Here is a 22,052-nt window from a genome sequence, read left to right as displayed (position 1 = left end):
TTCCGTTTTTGACGAAGTGACAAATATCTTTAGTAATTAAATGTCTCCTAATTAAACATGATTTTATGAAAGCAGAGATAATATTTTGGCCCTTTAACTACTGGGCCATTGCATCAGTTATATATTTTTTAAATTCTTGGTGTAGAAATGTACGCGAAACCTGCGATTTGAAAAACCGACCAACTTCAAACGCGATTTTCTCAAAACTCAGGTTTGCCGGGCTGTGTGCACAGTTCGTCAAAACGGTGACGAGTCATGACAGTTCCATGGGACCACTAAACTCTAAGATGAAATAACAAACTTCGTCCCACAACCCTTCATAATTTCTTGGTCTTATATTTCAGTTGACCTTGAAGAGTATTTCTCCCGTGCTGTCCTGAAGAAAATAATCCAATCAACTCCAGAAGAGATACTGAAGGCAGACACAGAAGCTGCATTGAGCTATGTTGTGGATGAGCTTGGCATATCAAAAGTAGGTTGACACCACATTACCCCGATCACAAGCAATGATGCGAAATTATGCAAACTGTAGTCAGGCAAAGTGATGAGTGTTAATCACGTCATTTGCAGCAGCAGCCGATTTTACGAAACAGTGCGTTAGGCGAGCCCTCAAATTAGAATCCCTCCCCGGACCGTTCGGGGTTGAGCCCGCCCAGTATGTTGAAGGGATTGGGACCTTGCATGGAACCGATCGGCCTGGATTAACTCCACCAGGCTTCTGCACCATGGCTCTGGCTCATCACAAAGGAACCAATTTGCGACGCGCTAATCCTCCAGTAGGCAACAATGACTGTGATGAGCTTCATAGAAGTTGCCGCTGGTAATCCCAGCGGGCCGAATAATCCTCCAACAATGGCCAGACTTCAGTTTATGTTGCCTATTGTGAAACCCTGAGCCACCAGTTTGGACCGATTGGGGCGTCACGCTTCAGTGACCGGGTGGCTTCTAATTCTGGCTTCGTACCGATTGGGGTGAAAGAAATTAGCATACCGGACCCGGTACCCGAACGGTCTGTTATCTGATGGCTCGCCTTACTTACGCCATGTGTAGGATTTACGCAATTTGTTGCGTAAATCCTACACATGATCCTTTGATCACTTTCATAAAACTTGGCCTGGCTGCACAGTGTCTTAAATAATTGAAATCATCACAGATAATTAAATATCAGTAAATTTATACAAAAAACAAACCCTAATATGATAAGCTCAATGTCAGCATTGCATATCACTTTTAGGAACTCTTAAACGGTAAGGAGCCCTGTCCAACCCCAGCCAGTTTGAGTAAAGCCCAGCTGATTGCCACATTGGAGGAGAGACAGCTGAATATCACAGGAACTAGAATGGAAATGGAAGACAGGCTATCTCATGATGATAGAAGTAAGTGGAAAAGTCTCAAAGGTTTATGGCAAATTAATTGACACGTCCCCCCCGTCCCCATGCAACACGTGGTTTTGCCAGCACTTGCCAGCATAGCATATCACACCAGAGTTTAAGCCCCTTAAAAATTGAATTGGAGATAGGGAATCCTCGTGCATTATTTAGTTTGATTCTGTAATATAATGTACAGTAAGTGCAAACCTAAAGTTATTTTTGGCTATCTTCTTTGAAAGTGTTTCTTTTTCTAATTTAAGATACAGGGCTTTGCGTTTGCTTTTGATATGCTTACTGTTGTTTATGATTGATTTATCTGTCCCTTTTTCATTGTAAGAGGCAGCCTCTTCAAGCCTTGTTTTAAGTAAAAAACCTTAGGCTTCCGCTACCAAAATAATTGTCGTATTCCCGATCACATTCATATGGACCATTAATACTTGTACTATACAGGGGTGAGTAAAAACAAAACAAACACAAATGGCAGGACCATTTTTGAATGAAGTTTTGCCTGTAGCACTCTCAAAATCTAGGATATGTAAGCTTAGTTAGATTTCTTTTAAAACAAGAATCATTCAAATCACTTGTGTACTTTTCAAGTTACGAAATGTTGAACACAAACACCGTTTTAAAGTTCTATCCACGGATCACAACAAGTAAGTGTTCTTTTAGCAAAACGAAAACAATTCTCTGAGGGATGCATGTGAATTGTTTTCGTTTTGCTGAACGAACACTAACCTTTTTTTGTGATCCTTGAACAGAACTGTATCATGGTGTTTGTGTTCAAAATTCTGTAACCCCTGTGAATAAAAGTTTATAAAGTTTTATCTCTTTGGTTTTTTACTGGTCGCCCCCCCCCCCAACCACCACCACCACAAAAGCTTGAGACTACATACAGCTAAATATATTCATATTAAGGATGAGGACAACCTCTTTCCCGGCTCAAGACTGTTATGGGCCTATATAATGGCAAGATGATTGATGGCCTTGCGATAAAAGCAGCTATACTTCACAAACCTTGTGGTTGGAGCTGGACAATACAAATCATATGAGAGTTGGCCTGGGACTGATCTTTGCCTCATAAATTCAGGGTCAAAAGTTCAACCAGGATTAAAGGGGTGTCCACGATGCTTTTTAGCTATATCTCAATAGGAAACTTGACGGAGTAATTAAACACTATTTGAAAATATACTACAATGGCAGTACTGTCGTTAACCACATAATTAAGGAGTTACAGGCAGGGCACTTTGGGGTGGTTAATGTCATTGCATTTCCAAATTGCATGGTCAGCATGTTGTGGCTTTATAATTGCCTGATGGGTGCCATTTATCAGTGGGACTGAACACGCATAAACCTTCTTCATTTCATTGCTGCAGCTTGTCGGTTCTTCACACTGCCAGCATTCCCCCCGGAGCTGGCCAAGGTGGCCTATTGCTCCCTGAGTGAGAACTGCCTCCGTATGGACTGCTGTCTGGAACTCAACATAGAGGACAAGAAATTCCGCCGCTCGTTCAATACCTTTTTGGAAGTAGATACCTGTGATTTCACTTTGTACGTTGCCTTTCAGCACTTGCAGTACAAGAAGTTGCTGCTGAGCTACGAATGGGGTGAGTCATTTGTTTTTATTCCATTTACAATTTCCACCATAAACTCAACTACAAAACCAAGGTATGAGGCCCATTTGGCGTTTCATGCTACGTGCAATGTTTTTTTTTTTCTCAATGTGTTCCAGATGTGGCAGCATACGTTCAGAAATTTAGAGGAAACACACTAAGCATCTGAGCTCACGCGGTTCAATGGCACTTGTGGCTAATAGCCCAATTTCCATTTTTAAGCTTTTCAGAGTGAATTCAATACAATGGATCAAGAGATGAACTGTTGAACCAATCCCAAACGTGTATTCAGCCAGAGAGGAAATGTATATTGTGAAATGATACCATATTTTGCATGTAGACACCCTGATTTTCATCGATTAGTAAATGCTTCGCAAGAACACAATTTAGATATCTTCTTTTCTCCATTGTTGGTCAACCTCCTCCAAATCCTGACAGAAAATCCAAACCTGATTGCTTGAATGGGTTGCACTCTTCTGGCACAAGCGAATGATGCGTTACAAGTTTTAGGTATGATTACCAGCCTTTCTGCATATTACCCAGGCCGACTAGAGCAGCAGATCATTGGTCCTATCACCCTGAGCTACTCCATCAACAAACTGGACGATGAGAAGGTTTTTGAGGTAGACTTTGGGGCGTCTATCTGTGAGAGTGCCGATGATTGCATCTTTGATGTGGACATCATCAAGGACTACAGGGTTCCCATTCCATTCTGCAATTCCAACTTTTCAGTCTCCTTACCTGGTACGATTTTGTTACATATCTGTTTAGCCAACTGTTTGTTTACTGAGAAGTTATTCAAAAAATGCCTGAGACAGTTTATGAATACCTATTGGTCGAGAGCCCGTCATGTGGCAGGTCTTATGTAGCTGTTTGAAACACTATTATCCCAATTTTAAATGCTAAAGCTTAACAATTAAACTTGAAGGTTTGTTTGGGTGGGGTGGGGTGGGGGGGGGGGGGGGTGGGGTGGGGTGGGGGGCCTGAACTAAAATGCACCTCACACTAAATTTATCAGTTCGCGTCGGAGGGCGCGATAACACGCACTGGCTGTTTTTATACACAGGCACGGTTGATGGGTTAAAACATCAAGATTGCCTCGACGTCTAAACACGCTAATCCTTCGTGCGTTTCGTAACACACAGAGTCAATAAGGTCTGTGGAGGCAGACCTTGTGTTGATCTTGAATTGGCCGTTATTCATGACCTATTGTGCGACAATTTACACTCCAGTGCGCACCTCGGAGTATTCAAACATATGAGAAATATCGTACAAATACTGTTGAAATGACAAAATGACTCTTTTTAAATCAGTACTAGTGACGTTTGGATGTATCAGAAGTTGGTTGGAAAATTTTGCCTTTTGTGAAAGTCAACATTTTCGGCAAAAATAATCCCGGTGCGAAGTGCTTAATCAAACATAGCTTTACTTGTTAAGTATGTGATATTGCAACATTTGACGACTGGCACTATGTCAGTGGTTTGTGGTTTGCAAATTTTTCTAATAGTGTCATCGGGCCTGTAGCTCCTCCGTCCATACACATCTCACTGTAACAATTGTTTGTTTAGGTGGAGACACTCTGAGAGATTTTGTGACTCAAGTCGGCAAGGGTGCTGGACAGCAAGCAATCAACATCTTACTGGAGTACATCGGGCTAAGGGATAAGATTAATGACGGAGCTTGCGATGCGACAGCGCTGATAGGACCAGATGAAGAAGGTAAGGTCTGGATTGAAACATCTGAATGGTTTGGTAGTTGGACTAAATAATGTATATTATTATATCTTTGCTTCTGTGCAACAAAGTCGTATCTCGCACAATTACGCTCCGTGCAACAAGGTCGTATCGTGCGTATCGCGACGTCCATTTACTTTGTGTGTACATCCGGGTTATTTTAAGCAAGATTAAGCCTTTTGACATTGCGAACTCGCTTTTCAAGCATATGACGTCACACGCCATTGAAAGGAGATACAATCATGTTGCATGGACACGACGATATTGTTTCTTGGATGCTGTAATTTCATTGATCTATCATGGTCACGTGTCTAGTCTAAAACTGACTGTTTACTGCAAAGCACGGCAACCAATGCAACACATTATCACTTATGTTCGCTAAGGCGGGCGGGCTAAATACCCCCTGTTCATTTACCGTGGGACGGTATTGTTATTGAGGAAGTGTGGGACCCTTCAAGCCAAAGCGGGAGACGGTCCACGCATGAACACACACGGTACAGCCGTGCATGGTGACGGTTTGCAGTGGGGCTTGTATGTTTAGGGCAGACAAAAGTTCAGAGGATTAGCAATGTACCAGGTCTTTGCGGACGGTGAGTAGAAGCCGCCACTGATGGGTATGAAACCGCAGGATTCATTGTTATAAAAATCATGGTTATTTGTAGCGGGAGCCGGGAGTGCCAACCGTGGGACGGTTTGTAGAAACAGGTCACCCGCTTTCTTTTCAAGCGGGAGCCGATAAAAGAGGGGCTCAATTGAAAGCGGCTCCCGGTAAGTGAACAGGGGGTATTTAGCCTGTCCGCCTAAGCCCTCTGACTAGTAATATCAAAGGTACAATGTAGTGAATTAGTTTGTTGCAGAATATCCCAATGATTTACGTTTGTGATGCGGGATGGCATTTTAACAACCAAGGGGGCCATGGCAACCGAAGCAAGGCCGTTAATCCATACAACCTTGCCCCACCAGGGGTACTGTGTGTCCCTCCTAATATTGGTCTCAAAGCCGACTTTATTGTTATCTGGTTTTGATTCTGCCATTTGATATCAAATACTGAATCTGCAGATCTGAATACTATACAATCTTAATATGCGCCGAAAGTTGTTCACTTTTCCAATCTCACCTGAAAGTTACTCATCTTGCGAGACATCGTGCCTAAAAAAACGCAACGTCTGGTTTGGCTTCGTTTGGTAAAGTCAATTATATAGCACAATGAAACGGTGTAAGCACTGGAAAGCAAAACTCGTCCAGTTTAAAAGTTCTACTGGATTCGCGCACAGCCAGGCAAGGGTCAGTTACTCCGTCCACAAGTTTGCAAGCTGCGGCATGATGACCTCGTCAATCTAGGATCGACAGTTTTGTGTGTTGACATACGTTTAATTTTGCCAAGAGGGTGGGGGTGCGCTCTCATAAAAAAATCGGCGCCCCCCAGTCGGCCCCCCTTCCCAGAAATTCGGCAACCGGAGAAAATCATAGTCCTATCAGTTACCATGATTAGCAAAATGAACATAAAGTGCCTTTTCCACAATATTTGTGTATTGTTCCTGTTTTTGGTGACTGGCTGTTTATTTTAAAATCCCGTGGAAAGCGAAAAGTCATAGCTTTTGCCTGACATTGACCATGATATTGGTTTTGAACAGCGTCCCCATGGGAAGAAAGGTGTCAAAACCCCCTCCCCCTCCCCCTCCCACAGTATTTGATTTTTTTGGAGGTCGGGCGTCCATTACAAAAAAACCTGTCTACCTTTTAGCGTGGATGAAATTGGGCTCCTGCTATTGTAACATCCATCCCCCACTCGCCCCTAGGATGAGGACACTGACTCACCGCTGCTTGTGGTTGGCTTTGACTTGACTTGGGAGGACTTTGAATAGACTCAACTACAACATTGGTCCTTGGAAATGAGTTTTATGTCTACTAAATATGCTTCACTTCAGCAAACCAGCCTGAGTAGGTTTTTTGTAGCCTGATTACTGGCTGAGCTGCACTGGCTTGTCCTAGCTTTTTGGTTGCTGGTTGATAATTAGTCATTATAAGCTAATTTGTTGTTGAGAACTCCCCACCAGATTGTTTGCTCAGTGTATTTGCATGTAGGATGAAGGATTGCTAATTACTTTATTTCACATCATTCAATTAAGTTTATTAACTTTGAAATACGTGTACAACATTATGCCTAGTTCCTACCCTGACTTGGGTATTACAATAGTTTCTTCGTTCAAATGTTTGAATTTTCACCCAGTATGCACTGATGTCAGCCTGCCATCACTGCCCAGTGGAGTGACCTGTGAGTTAGCACATCGCTGCCTCGGTGTGCGATGCTGCACCGAACTGGATCTAGAAATCACTGTCTTGTCAGTCAACATGTGGTTTATCCTAGACCCCTGTGAGTTCACGCTGTCCTTTGGATTTGGAACGTGGTCCTTGACGTTCACCATATTTGACTACCACTGGGGTGAGCACATTACAGTTTGCTGATCAGTTCGCCACTGTTTTCACAAAGTGCATGTGGATTTTGAAAAAAAAGGCATTTTCGAGATAATCGCAAGAGAAGTTTCTCCTATTTTAAATTTACTAATATTGGCAACAACTTTATGCAGTAAATAAAGGAAACCTCCAAATGATTCTTAGAAAAGTAAACTTTTATGTGAACCTAGTAATTATAATTAAATTTGTTAATTAGCCAAAACTAATTAGTAAAGAAGTCGATACCCTTTCGTGAAAACAAAAATCCAAATTTTTTCTGCATATGCACCCTTCTATTCAATGTGTTTTCCATATGCAAGGACGCACATGTTTGAAATAAGAGTTTCTTTGATTAACCGATGAAGCGTGAACCCGCCACGGCCCGTGTCTAACTCTTTTGTATGAGGTCATGGAGGGGGCACAATAAAACCCACTGGTCAATAGAAATATGTATTTCTTTCATCTACTGACGGAGTGTTAATGACTTCCCAGCATGGGGTTTGACCTCATGCATTATTCAGTTACTTAACAAGTTTAAACTCTCATTTACACGTCGGAGGCAATGAACCCATAGCGTTGCCGCTCAAAAGAAGCGGTACTGCTATTATCACCGGCGGTTTAATAATGAGATCCTTCCTTGTATACGTGAAGCTGAGAATGTAACAAAGATGTCTGTCCATTCATGAATATGAAACTCTCAGTGGACTTTTTTACGCCTTTTCGTGCAATACGTTTGTACGTGTTCAAGGAACAGGCATTGTCACGTCTTTTTGTTAAAATGCTTAATGCAATTCTCCAGAAACCTGCCCCTGGCATCATTAATGCAATTTGCATATTAATGATGTTTTGCCTACGGAAGCATGTCAGAATGGTCAAGTACGATGCTTAGGTCCCTTTTTGAAAACGACGATGAATTGTCTTACCGTGGGGAATTATCAATACAGATTATGTGTTTCTTCAACTGTTGACCAAATTCAAAAGTGTTGTCACATTTAACAGATTTAAGTAAGTTGAAATCGATGGCAAAGCTTCTTTTTTATTGAACCTAGGTACTCAGGAAGAGTTGAAGATTGGCAAAGCTTTGACCCTGATCTACACCATTGACAAGCTGACTGAGGACGAGGTGTTTGTATTGGACCTAGCACTGTCCCTGTGCCTGCCAGACTCAGACTGTGACTCGCCCTCTATTGACATCCTCAAGAAGACCAGAGTGCCGATACCACTCTGCAACGAGAATGCTACATTCTCTCTTCCTGGTAAATTTACTGCTACAGGTTCCTTGTATTTCAGCAGTATACCTTGTTGAAAACTGACCTTATTTAGGATTTTTTGTGTGGTCATATCTTGTGTATTTTTGAATCAGTATAATGCAGGTTTGTAGGGTTAGGGTCAATACCTAGTAAAGGTTCATCATGACCTCTGAACTGTATGGTTCATGTGAACTTTTTTGATCCTCATATCGTCATCTTTATTTGACGACGTGAGGAATCTCTATTTGTCACTGAGTCTTACTGATTGTACACGTGTGCTATATTTGGATTTTTGTAGCCTCTACAGTTTGCATTTTGACAAGTGACGAATCTGCATTATCATACATTTTACATGAGCGAGCGCTGTGTACAAACATATGCTACATCATGTGTGATGAAGTAGAATGTTTGTTTTGACGAGGTGAGAAATAGTGTCTCCTACATTAAACATGATTGAATGAAAGCATGATATTTTGCGGGGGCAATTTTACTACTGGGCTATTGCATCAGTTATATATTTTTGAATTTCGGGGAGAAATACAATACAAAAGCGCGATTTGCTGACAAACTTCAAATGTTAATTTCTCAAAACTTGGTTTTGCAACTGTGTGCGCAGATTTGTTACTTCGTCAAAACGGTGACCACATGAGCCTTTATATAAAACCTCAATCACCTTTATCAACCTACAGTGCTTATCTTGATTACCATTTTAATTTGTTGGTCGCATGATTGAGCACGCTCCGGTGAGAAGTCGACTAGTTGTTGATTTGTGACGTATAGCTTTCGCCTGCGCACTAATAACAACGTGCTTACTATGTCTCTAGTCAAAGCCGGGATCCCTACTGTGCATATAATGATACAACCGTGCCCTGTGGTCCGCTGATTAACCCTATACTCGGCCTGAACTTGCTAAATACTGCATCTATCTGCATCATTCGATAATCTTAGAATAGTTTATTTATTAGAAACTTGAAGGGCTGCCCCGCTTCCCGTCTTCTTTTTTTTAGAAAAGGATTGAAAATTATGTAAAATTTGTTATAACCAGATTATCATACTTAATAAATGTCCAAAGCATTTAGGGCTTACAAGTAAATAGCTATGGTTAACCAATTCGATACAAACTCTTGTCATTAGATTTTTACATATCCTACCAGGGGAGACAATTTTAAAAATGAATTTTATTCCACAGGGGATGGAACTATCAAGGGCTTCCTGGAGATGGTGGGTCCGAATGCTGCTGAATCTGCCGTGGATGCAATTTTGGAGCATCTAGGACTGTCTGTAAGTCTTGTACTGAATGTACTGAATTACATGGGGTGTGTTCCAGTTGCACATCACACGGATCGACCTTATAGCTCCATGGATCGACTAAACGTAGACGAGTTAGCCACGACAGCCAGGCTGACCAAATGCTCAAACGATCAAAATCCTCACTGCATCCGTATCCGTGGTCATACCCATCGACAAAACGCCCGTTTCGGAATGAGATTTACTTGAAGATTCACTGCTTTTCCGTCAATCGCAAAAAGTAACAACGTTGGGCTGGAATTAAGGCCTCGAAGGTCGCAATGAGATCAATAAATAATTAATTTTGCACTTCCAATAAAGTAGGTTTTATGCTCCACCTGACCTTTTCCACTGACTGGCCGCAGTATTTATTTATTTGTTAGCATGAGCAACACATACGTGTGATGTATTTCCACCAACTCTGCTTTATGAGCAGGGTCTGTGGTGGCTGACCTGGGTTAGCCCCGAGAATGACGTCGGGGTTAGTCAAAAGACATGGGGCTAACCCGAGTCCACCAGGATGAGCTAATCGAACACAGTCAATTGACATATTACGTCAAAACAATTTGTATAAAAACAATTGAGCATTAATCAGAAGTGGTACAAATAAGCTTTTCTGTCTATCGCTGCAAATCATTTCAAAAGCATGTTAATGACTGAGGAACTTGTAGAACTGATTAAAAGGTTGAAAAAAATATCATTTTCTGAATAAGACTAAGATTAAAACAACTCTCATTCCTTTCCAGGAATACATCAGCCATGAACCATGTGTCCGTCCACAAGTAACTCAGAATGGTTGGAACAGAAGTAAGTCAGTTAGGCTATCAGCTTCGGTCCAAAAATTGGGCCACCGGTATGAAATGAACGAAAAGATCAATGTTCATACTGATTTTGGGCAAGTTATACACATCTAGAATTGGAAAATGTGTGATAACTTTGTAATGTGAGCAGTGGCAGTTTTTTGGGTGTTATCACTTTTATTTATTTATTTTTCAAAATGGCCGCCAATATGCTTGATCCGGATTAATTGTATGTGAAAACAAGCATGTTTTGGCTGCCATTTGAAAAAAAGAGAGTGACATCAGCCAAAAAGCTATTTTCCAACTGCGGGGGTGCATACCTTGCCAAAAATCACAATGAGCATACCAAACAAACCACCAAGCTAATATCCCCATTTTCAAGGTGCATTGTCATGGTTTTTAGCGGGTTTTCTTTTGGGAATTGATGTTAAAACTCTGTATCCATTTATTAAAACAATGCTGCACAAAACAATGTTGTTAAAAAAGCCACCAGGGAGGCAGAGTGCCCCCTTTGCCCCCCCCCCCCCTCTGGATATACGCCACTGCCTAGGTATTGTTCGCCTCACAAGAGTTTTTATCCTGATCATTTCCCCCCCCCCCCGATCCTCTGAGTCCACTTTCCCTAATAGTGAGACTAATTCCCTGCCATGGGTTCATTTATATGGAACTTTTCCTTTTCTTTTAACTACTGTTCATTTATTGTTTTATAACTACTCATTATTGTTCCAGAGATGCATGTTAGCATTTCAATTTCTTAGCATCCCTTTTCAAGTGTCCATGCAGTTATTGACATATCTGCTATGGGAACAACAGTTGTTCAACGTTGAAAAGAGGAACAACATTCTAATTTTATAAAACGAATATAATTAAGAAAAAAAACATCATTTTCTTTCCAACCGATGTATTATATTTAAAGGAAAGAGGGTCCGTACTTTTTATTAAACAAATCATAATTTTATCATAATTTATCACCATTTCGTGTGTTAAGTCTCAGCTTCCAGTAGACCAACGTCTCTTCAATTCATCATAAATAAAAATCGCCTAACCTTATTATATTCTTTACAAAATCTATTGTTGGGGGAAGTTCTTGTCTAATGAAAAATGTAAGAATCATTGTAATTGGATGTTGGAAAGGACCAAACTTTTATGTAAAGGAAGGTGATCACCAATCTTAATAGTAATTCATTCAGCTAGCTTTTTCCAAGTGATGCTCTCTCACACGCAGCCATCTTTGTAAACTCCAGCAATCGTAGACCCCCTATAGTCCATAATCCTCATTCCTTTGTTTGGGCCCTTAACTTTTTCGCAACAGCTGTCAGTGGGTTTTTTTCAATCGTGGACTATCGGTCAATCGTGGATGTATTTTGTGCCCTAACCCTTCTGTTCTAGGTCCATGATTGCCGGTGTTTACATACTCATGCGTGCACACAGTGAAGTAGATGGGATTCATGGGGTACTTGCATTGTTCTCCCTTTATCCGTCTTGTTAAGAATTTCTCTTCAGTGGTCTTGTTTTACAAAGGCTGACTTGTGAGGTACCATTGTTGCCTATTATGTTAGTACCCCATAAGGTAGGTCTCATTAAAACATTCGAAGCTGTTGCATCTTTGCTGCACATAACAATGCTTTCCACCATGGAAATAGCAGCGGTTTTGCCCTCAACCAAATTGATAGGTTTTATTTGATTTTACAGTTAGACCCTTTAAAAAGCTTTTATTTTTTCTGAACACATTGTTTGACATTGACAGCATATTTCATTTCCCTCGCTAGTTTGCCCCAGAGATGTCAAGCTTCCCCACCTGCCCCAAAACCTGATCTGCACCCTCCCGGAGAAGTGTCTAGGGTTCGATTGCTGTCTGGAGCTTCCCATCCCGGGGATCCGTCCCATCAGTACCCAGGTCTCCTTCATCTTTGATCCTTGTAACTATCAGCTGTCGTTCAGTCTAGGCAGCTGGAGTCTGGATCTGCAAATCTTGTCCTATCAGTGGGGCCAGCTGGAAGAAATCACCATTGGAGATCCTATAACTTTGAGGTATTTTTCACACTCCTTAAAACCTTGCTTTCATCGTCAATTTTTGTAGTCGTGTAAATTTTTTAATCAGCATTTAAGCATCACAGTTTATGTGAATATCCGAATGTCTAATCATCATATTATCTTTTGTGTTACCAGCACATAATATTAAAAGTGTCAGATGTTTTACTCAGAGTAGTTAATTATGAAAACAAGGAACAAAGTCAAATAGTATTCCCAATTAAGAGACCCATTAAAAGTCGCTGTGTTCATAAAGGGACGAAACATTTTTTTAGCAGTCAAAGTTTATCACACAAGAGTTGATCACACAAGAGTTGGGCAATTGTTGATTTCGCCAAATCTTCATAATCTGTCCTTTGCTTATTCATAGTTGTTTGATTACAAATAATCTGAGCTCGACAATCATTATTCAATGAAACTTTTTATCTGACTTTATGGGACCATCAAGTCATGTAGACCTGTATTTAGACCTGTTTTTATTACTTTATACAAACAGTTTTTGTTATTATTCCTTAATTTTCTTTTTTGTATTAGGCAAAAACATTTTGTCACTTTTTGTGAGATCACAAAACAGAAAAGAGTCATATTTTTAACATCATACATTCAAACATTTTGACTCCCATCACAAATTTTGGTGACTACGTTGACTCGAGTCCCAACAGGTTATTCACTCAACTCGACTCGACTCGAGTCCCTCATCAAGACTCGACTCGACTTGAGTCAAAGGCTAATGACACTCAAGTCCTAAAACTGTGCGAAAATATATTTGTGATGACTTACGGTACAAAGTTATTAATGCTTGCTTTTGTACTTCGCGTACTTCGTACTCGTACTTTGTTTATCGCGTACAGATGTACGCCCCATCACAGACTCTTTAGTCCCACCTCCTGGTTATATAATGTAGTGCACAAACTACTTACCTACATGTAATGAAGTAGAATTTATTCACTATTGTGCAATAATATGTCAAGAACTCTTCTTTTCTGTCATTTCAGTCTGACCATTGACAAGTTAGATGCCCAGGAATCCTTCCAGATCACTTTGGACATCGCCATCTGCATCGACAGTGACTGTACAACCACACCAGTCCTTCAGGATTCCCTGGTACCTATCCCAGTCTGTAATCTCAATGCTTCCTTTGAGCTGCCTGGGGATGGCAGCTTTGCAGGTCTTGCCCGGGAGCTCGACGGGAATGTCGGGGAGTTGGCTATCCAGGCTGGTCTCCGAAAACTCGGAATCCAGGTAGGTTACAGAAATTCCGCTGTATTATTCATTTGTTTTAATTGAGGTCAATTAATACTTTATGCAAATGGTCATACTGTAAATTTGGGGTCTTTGTCCCTTGTTTTCCTGTCCCTGTTATATCTGACATATATGCTTTCACAACTCTGATGCTCTCCTTGATGTAGTCGTCCTTCAAGAGTGATTATGAATAGCAAAATACCTACCTAAATATTAAGAAATTGTTTGAAGTCAATCTTTATGATACTTGAATGGAAAAAAAACAAAGTGGCAAGTTAACAGGGCAAGACAAATGTCACACTTTGGAACCTAGAATGACCTACATGCATTAACAAAACAAATTGTAGAATACGCCACAATCAGTATCAGCTGCTGGGAAGAAGCTTTCAATAAATTGTCAGTGTTGCAAGGAAGTTCACTGGCACTTCTGTTCATGAAGTTAATGTCCGCTTTGCAGACACTGTTAGTAGTCTCTGAAATGTGACAAAATTTGGCAGCATGGAGAAAAATACTTGCTTGAATTAAGCAGCTATGCTGTTCCGGCGAAAAAAAATCCTTCTACATTTCATGGTCAGATTTTCTGAATAACTATGATACTGCTTAAAGTGACGCTTGTTTTTAATTCTCTATATTTTGACTGTTTTTCAGCAATATGTTAGTAACCAGCAGTGCGATATGGAGGTACTTGCGCCAAGTGAAAACAGTAAGTTCATTCATTGCTGTAAAGATAGACATAACAGCCGTCTCAAAGAAGCGTTGAGTTTGGGCACGCCTCCTATGGGCTTCGTGCGCCAACGAAAGAGGGTGCCCTTTGAACTAGCAACGACGTCTCATGGGTGGGACATTTAGCTGGTCGACGCGCACAGTTCCTTGTGTGTGACGCACGTACACCAGGTGATTTGTACTATGAACACGAAGTGGTATGGCCGCGCGTCGCGGCAAAATTGCAGTCAGGCAAGATGGCGTCGGGTGGTCACCCCCAACTGTACATTCTTTGCCGTTGACGGGGTACTTGTGAACGGAGCGGATAGTTGATGATTATCCTGCCAGCATTCTGCATATAATAACATCGACACTAGAATTTGAAACAATCACAATGGAATTGTGGAGGAGGGAATGTTATCAGTTTTGAAAAAAAAATGTAAAACTTCTACATGCTTTCATGGATTTTGATGAAACTTAGATGCAGTAGCCCTTGGGTGGGAAGACACAATTCTCTATTGGGTTACTAAGTTCAAAGGTCATATAGGGGTCAATAACGGTCATTTATTCAAATACTCAAATGTTTCCTTGTCTACAGAATTTGATGGATTTAAATGTCACTTGGATGGAGTGATCCCTGGGTGGGGGTTCATCACAACCCTTCGGAAATTGAAGGTCAAAGGTCATTTAGGGTCATTAGAGGTCGTCTTAAAATAAATTCACAAATTTGACTTTGAACACAAAACATACACAAACATACATCTGCAGATCACTTGTATACTTTAGTGACAACCGAAACTGTGATTGTTTTCATCATTTTTTACCATATCCATGCTAATGAATGTGAAAAGTGTTTTGGTAATTTTGTTACAAGGTTGAATCTAATTTGCTTTCAGCAGCTATCATTGAGGGCATCTTTTATTATAATAAATAAATTAACAATGAACGCATAACCATGTGGATAAAAAGCACACAGCTCAGAGATGGTTTCGGTGCAAAGGATCTGTTTGAAAAAGTTCAAAAATTTAAATCATCCTGCAGTTGCCTGGTTTCAGGCTTTTTGAAATTGTATATAGCATTGGCAACGTCAATGTTTGTATCCTTTTCCTTTAATATATGCTTCAAATTTCCGGCAAAATGTGAAAGCCCACTTATAGCCTTGAGAATTATAAATCGTATTTGACGATTAAATGTCTTAATTATAGCATACCAGAAATGTTAATCTGCAACCAATTCTTCCACTGTCCACAACAGAATGTCCAATTCTGAGAGTGCCACCTCCAAACAACTTCCTGACCTGCACAGTGGATGACCGCTGCCTGGGCCTGACATGCTGCGCCTCCCTTGACCTGGTCTTCACTCAGCTGTCCACCACCGCTTACGCCCTCCTAGACCCCTGTGAATTCCAGCTGTCTGTCGGGCTGGGGTCCTGGTCCAAGAATCTCACGCTCTTTGAATACGACTGGGGAGTGGATAAAGTGCTGGATATCAGTGATTCTGTCTACATAGCGTACGTATGCACACTAGGATTCCTATGTTGGATGGGAGAAATTCCACTCAGTTGATTTCACTAAGTTAATGGAGAGTTCATAAACACCAATAAAATAAGTCAGTAATGATCAACATTTTTGTGGAGATTTACTTTGTTTTATAATTAAGCGGTGGTGTAGCTTAGTTTCTTAAAATATCCTGTTTAAAATTAGAACAACACAGTTTGTTCACTGAAAACTGCTTTGAGACAAAAAGGGGGTCTTAGACTGGTCAGGGAACGTGCATACGAAATCATTTGTACTCTTGGGCAAGAATGGCCAGTTCTATCTGTCAGTGATTGAGATGGATCATGGAACAGTTACATGAACACTTTGAATCACATTTGCTCATATATTTGTGCACAGATACAATGTTGACAAGCTGAGTGAGCAGAAGGAGTTCCTTATTGACCTGTCAGTAACCCTATGCATAGACGGCACCTGTCGACCAATCAACCTGCTGCAGGCAGCTCATGTACCCATACCGATCTGCAACCCCAATGCCACCTTCACCCTACCTGGCAATGGCACCATCGGTGACTACCTGGATTACTTGGGAGATGAAGTCACGGATGAAGCTATAGACCTGGTGCTGGACTATCTCAACCTCAAGGTAGATGAGCAAGCCGTGATTCGGTCACTCAATCCATTCATTCAATCAATCACACAAACAGTGTACATGTATTCAAATAATGAAAGGTTTGCGGAAACACCATGTGCGAACAATTTCTCAACTAAGAGAATGGTTCTGAAAAGAACCAGAGGTATTCATCCGACGTTCAGAGCATACTGACCGGAACGTCGTGTTAATACCTCTGGTTCTTTTCAGAACCATTCTCTTAGTTGAGAAATTATTTGCACATGGTGTTTCTGCAAACCTTTCATTATTTAGTACCTCCACCATGCAAAGCCTCAAATATTACTATTCAGCTATAGTTAACCTCCGACATTAGCGTACCTTAGTGGGGAAGTTGGAGGTAGAGCTCCCCAAGTTTATCTCCCCCTTCGAAAAGAAAAAGAGGAAAAAGAGAAAAGAAAACTAGAAGCCCTAATTCAATATCGAAGTTCAAGTTCACATAAGAAACTGCCATAAACATGGCTCGGAAGTGCCTGTGGACATGTTATCACTAGGGACCAAGAAAAATGGTATGTGTACTGGATATGTATGCGGCTCAGAAAAACTTGCTTGTGAAATCACCATTTATGCGTAGTTATTTCTGGCATACTATAGGCAATGTGCATTTCAAATCAAAATGCTATCTTATATATATGCATGCGGGTTTCGTGAAATAATCACATGAAATGGTGATGCATCTAGCTGGTTTTACGTATCCCGTACGTGTACTATTTCATACGTGTACCATTATAATGGTCCCTATACAGAGTGCCTTCTGTATCATATGAGATTATGAAAAGAAAATCTTCAGATATGGAGGCATTTCATATTGAACTCTGGTGACCTTTGAGAGGTCAATGAACTTTACATACTCATAACTTTTGTTCTTCAAAACTTCACTTTCCTATGACTTAAGTCTACGAAATGGGTCTTCATGCAAGGAAAATAATGACCAGATGTGGGAAGAATTCATATCTGACCTCTAGTGACCTTTGAGAGGTCAATGACTTTTGGATAGTTGTACGATTTATTCTTTAAATCCCATCTTTCTTTCACGATTCATGCCGAAATAAAAGGTGTTCATGCTATGAAGAGAATTTTTATATATAGGCCTTTCATTTTCAACCTGTGGTGACCTTACGAGAGGTCACGACTTTTGTAAACCATAGCCTAGCTGTGGATATTTTTAAGTTTTACAAAATTGTAAATGCCACTTTTTCATGACCCAAGTCAAACACTTACGTCTTTGCGCCATGTTGGGACATCATATTTTACGTAGTGATTCCCTTGGAGAGGTCAATGAACTATGTGCTGCTATTTATCTTATTTATTCATCAACAGGCAATTTTCTTGACCCACGACTCAATGTTGCCAAATAACGATATTGCACCTATTAATTTACAGTCATGTTATAAATTCAGACCCCACAAACGATTTTGAGGTGACCTCTGACCTCGAGGCTACTAGTTTGATTGGCAAACGCAATATGATGAAATTGGAATAGAAATCTGTGGTTTTGTTTTATAATGGAAAATGTATACATGTCAAGCAAAATTCACTCTTGTGTACCTATTACACCCCGCTGTGTCCAGATGGGCTTTGATAACCACAATTTTAACCTTTTTACCAAGCCCAATGGTCACTGTTAGAGAGTGGTGCTTGTCCGATGCGCCTCTTATATTCTGTTGCAATTGCGTCTGCCCTTACAAAAAGAAACATTTAGATCAGTGGTCATGACTTCATGATATGCTAGAATAATTATTTAAATGCACACCTTTTGTGCTAATTAGACTTCGGTCATGAAAAAGTGGCATTTGGAAGATTAAACATAATAAATACCGGCAATCAGAGGATACAAAGTTCATTGGCTTCGCACATGTCATCAGAGGTCAAATGTGAAATGCCTGCATATCTGAAAATTCATATCGTGGCAAGAATACCCAACATTAATATATGGGTAATAAAAGAGTGGTGTTTTGAATAGTTAATCTTCTTATAATCTATAAATACTATACGCAAAGTTCATTGACCCCCACGAAGGCCATCAGAAAATTCTTTTCATAGCATGAGCCACTAAACATTATGACTTTGGTCTCGAAAAAGATGGGGTTCAAATGGTAAATTGCATAAATAACCATAAACAGAGTTAGTGCATTTAATACAAAGGTCATTGACCTCTGGAAGGTCATTAGAGGTCATTTGTGAAATTTTCCGGCATTTTATCAATATTAACATTGTACGAAGACTATACATGGACTTCTAGGTCGTAGGAAAGCGATGTTTTCAAGAACAATATTTATGTATAAATAGAGTATTCAAAGGTCAGTGACTCCTCAAAAGTGACCAGGGGTCAGATAAGATCTAAAAAAATTTCATGTTATGAAGTGCTCACATGCCAAGCTTCACGCTTTTATCACAAAATGCGCAATTCTCTCCCTATGCCGCACAACCTATCTTGAGCTATTCACGGATGAGACCTACGACAGTTCAGATCCTGGAGTTGCCATTGCAGTCTGCTTTGTTCAGCATGCAGATGGAGTTATAGCAAACATTCTACACTGCAACACAAAGCCATGGATGGAGGCAGCTATGGATTAGTGTCAGTGCTTTTACTTATGTTGTATTTGTTTTTATTCTTAGAACTATCTGTCCAGGAATCCCTGCAGTCTGCCTCCAGCATCGCCGGCTGGTAACGACGGTAAGTCACATTCATATGTTTACACAGCAAAATTTAGGGTTTTTCCGGTTTGTTCAACATGATATCCCGCATAATCTAATATTGTTTATCGAAATGATCCAGTTAAGACCAATCGATCAAATGATCAAGTTTGTTCACAAAAGGTAATAGCAAACTGTTATTCCATTCAAGGTTGTCCCGTGCAGTTTCCAACCACCCCTCCCCAGTTGTCTTGCCGTATCGGCAGCCGTTGCACAAGTCTCCACTGCTGTCTGAATCTAGACTTAAAGGTGACTCAGATCAGCTCCAAGGCCTGGTTTATCATCGACCCCTGTGACTATACACTGTCTGTCGGGCTAGAGTTGTGGTTCTTCAACGTCTCACTATTTTCCTACGAGTGGGGAGTGATGGAAAGTTTCATGATTGGAGATGCGCTGGATGTGAAGTAAGTTCAAAAGTAACATTACAGTCTATCGAATAAAAGCCAAGGATCATTTAGAATTACTTGGAAAAGTACCTACCGATTTAATGAAAGAAACCTTGCTCAAAGTGAAGTCAGGACTGGTATCAAATAGCCTAGGAAATTATTCCTCCTGAAATGGCATTGTTTTGAAAAAAAAATGGGAAAGAATGTAGTATGCTAACGCCACTGTACTTCTTACATTGTGTACAAATTATATGGAGAATTGAGTGCATTTTCAAGGTATTTTTTTAACGAATTTTTAAATGTTCCTCATCAGTTCCAGATTCATGTCTGTTCAACATTTTTGAAATGATTGACCTTCATTGAGATAATATATGCTAATAAAGTGGCGTCAGGATACAACATTCTTTCCGAAAACTAGCTTTGAAAAAAGGTTTACAGTTGGATGCTTGTGGAGATGAGCAGCAAAATCCAATACTAGACCCAAAAATATGTGCAAAATGTTTTCTCTGTTTTACGGAGCTAAAAGTTCAACAGGCTAGTTTGTATGAATTTCCCAACTTAAGATTATGAGCACTTTTGTTTTTCATACGAAAGAAAATGCGCCAAAGCGAAATGATCTTATGTACCTTTATACTCATGAAGCAGTTTCTTTCTTTTAAGAATACAGATAAATTACATTCCTGTCAAACGTTTTAAAACGTTTATCCAAACGATATTTCCGCAACAGTGTAGTAACTTTGTGAAAACAAAAATCACCTGCGCCAGTGTCCGATGTGCGCAAAATTGGGTGTTACTTCGTGAAACCAAAATTTGTCATGTAGCGGTTTTATATGTCATTGCTGCAGCTCAACTCCCTTGTATTGTCAATTGCGGTAAAAAGATAGTTGTATGTACTCCCAACCCATACATTCACCAAGCAGTGCCCACATGCACGCTGGCTCCCACAAGAGGTGAGTCCCCATCTACAGTTCCTTTTCAGAGTCTGTAGCCAAATGTTTAACAAAGCACCATTCATAAAGATAGCTAACTTACGGAAAAGTAATTGTGGATGAGTTTAAACTTTTTTCTTTGATTTGTCCAGGTTTTCCATCGACAAACTTGACACCACCAAGGAATACAAAGTGGATCTGACCTTCTTTCTCCTCATCGATGGCATTACCACAGACTTCCCCATCATGGCAGACCAGAGAATCCCCATACCTCTGTGTAATGCTAACTTCTCCCTGGCCTTGCCTGGGGATGGCTCGGTCAAAGGTTTCCTGAAGGAGCTGGGAAACAATGTGGGACAGGCAGCCATCCAGCTGGTCCTGAAAAAGTTAAATATTGAGGTAGAAGATCTGTTTGATAGCGTTATCATGTCAACCATTAGTACTTTCCCTAAGCTGTTATGAATTGAAAATGTTAGGAGTATTCAAGTTGTTGAATCTTGTAAAAAGAAGAAAAAGCATCTACAAATTGCAAAGTCATTCTGAAACCTTCCTGGGGCCAATCCCACTATCTTCCATGCCTTCATACTTCGCCTGCAACATTTCTCTTACTTAAATTGCCATGAACCTTACAACTTGACATAATTACTTCCCGAAATAATGAGGCATGGGTATGCTGAATATTTTTGCTGTTGTAGGATATCATAACTGGGGAGACTTGCGAGTTACCACTGGCAGTGGCAACTAGTAATCGTAAGTACATTATTTTCTTTTATCTGTTCTTTCAGAGTGTAGTAAGTTTATAAACAATACTGATGATATAGTTTGAGTGACTATACAACCTCCAGCATTTGGGAGTGAAAAAGTGATGTTTGAATTGCGCCCGAAATCAGCGTCCGGGACACGATCTCAATCAGCCGATTGCAGCAACACGATGTCAAGCGTTGAACTGTCGAAGCAACCGCCAACGGTTGTGTCAACGCTTGCGCGCACTCTACTAACGCTTGAACCACTAACGGGAATTTTCAAAAATTCGTCTTTACAAACATCTTCTTTTATTGTTTTCTTCAAAATGACAGCATGCCAGAGAGGATAAGTTCAAAGGGAGTTTCATGTCATTACTCTCTTTAAATAGTATGCTTGGTAACAATAATTTCGGCAGTTACTTTTTGGATAGCACCAAATGATATACACTGTACTCTGCTTTTTAGGGGCCCATGTAATATAACTTTTCAATGTAATCCTTTGAATTAACTTTCTTTCCAATTGTGTTTTTAAAAAAATATTTGTGTTGTCATTTTCAAGGGTGTTTTTATGCCTCTTTGGTTTTGCTATGTTTCATTATAAACTTCATATCAAGTCCTTTTAAGGTCTAAACCATGTCCCGATGGAGGTTTA

General features: G+C 40.3%; 1 protein-coding gene across 1 annotated transcript in view; it reads left to right on the top strand.

Moving 5' to 3' along the window:
• LOC119724047 overlaps positions 1–22,052 on the top strand; it is a 154,855-nt gene that overhangs the window by 42,108 nt on the left and 90,695 nt on the right. Inside the window, exons 33-50 of the mRNA XM_038194969.1 lie at positions 345–472; positions 1,235–1,376; positions 2,744–2,974; positions 3,524–3,724; positions 4,549–4,698; positions 6,944–7,156; positions 8,217–8,423; positions 9,607–9,698; positions 10,451–10,511; positions 12,274–12,535; positions 13,531–13,777; positions 14,426–14,480; positions 15,734–15,989; positions 16,375–16,621; positions 19,265–19,322; positions 19,494–19,746; positions 20,810–21,056; positions 21,353–21,401. Coding sequence (XP_038050897.1) covers positions 345–472; positions 1,235–1,376; positions 2,744–2,974; positions 3,524–3,724; positions 4,549–4,698; positions 6,944–7,156; positions 8,217–8,423; positions 9,607–9,698; positions 10,451–10,511; positions 12,274–12,535; positions 13,531–13,777; positions 14,426–14,480; positions 15,734–15,989; positions 16,375–16,621; positions 19,265–19,322; positions 19,494–19,746; positions 20,810–21,056; positions 21,353–21,401 — 3,099 coding nt within the window. The remainder of the gene's footprint in view (positions 1–344; positions 473–1,234; positions 1,377–2,743; positions 2,975–3,523; positions 3,725–4,548; positions 4,699–6,943; positions 7,157–8,216; positions 8,424–9,606; positions 9,699–10,450; positions 10,512–12,273; positions 12,536–13,530; positions 13,778–14,425; positions 14,481–15,733; positions 15,990–16,374; positions 16,622–19,264; positions 19,323–19,493; positions 19,747–20,809; positions 21,057–21,352; positions 21,402–22,052) is intronic.

This window comes from Patiria miniata, unplaced genomic scaffold (genome assembly GCF_015706575.1).
Source record: "Patiria miniata isolate m_02_andy unplaced genomic scaffold, ASM1570657v1 HiC_scaffold_17, whole genome shotgun sequence".
Taxonomy (NCBI): Eukaryota; Metazoa; Echinodermata; class Asteroidea; order Valvatida; family Asterinidae; genus Patiria; species Patiria miniata.
The sequence above is the reverse complement of the archived record's forward strand: the minus strand, read 5'-3'. Positions and strand labels throughout refer to the sequence as shown.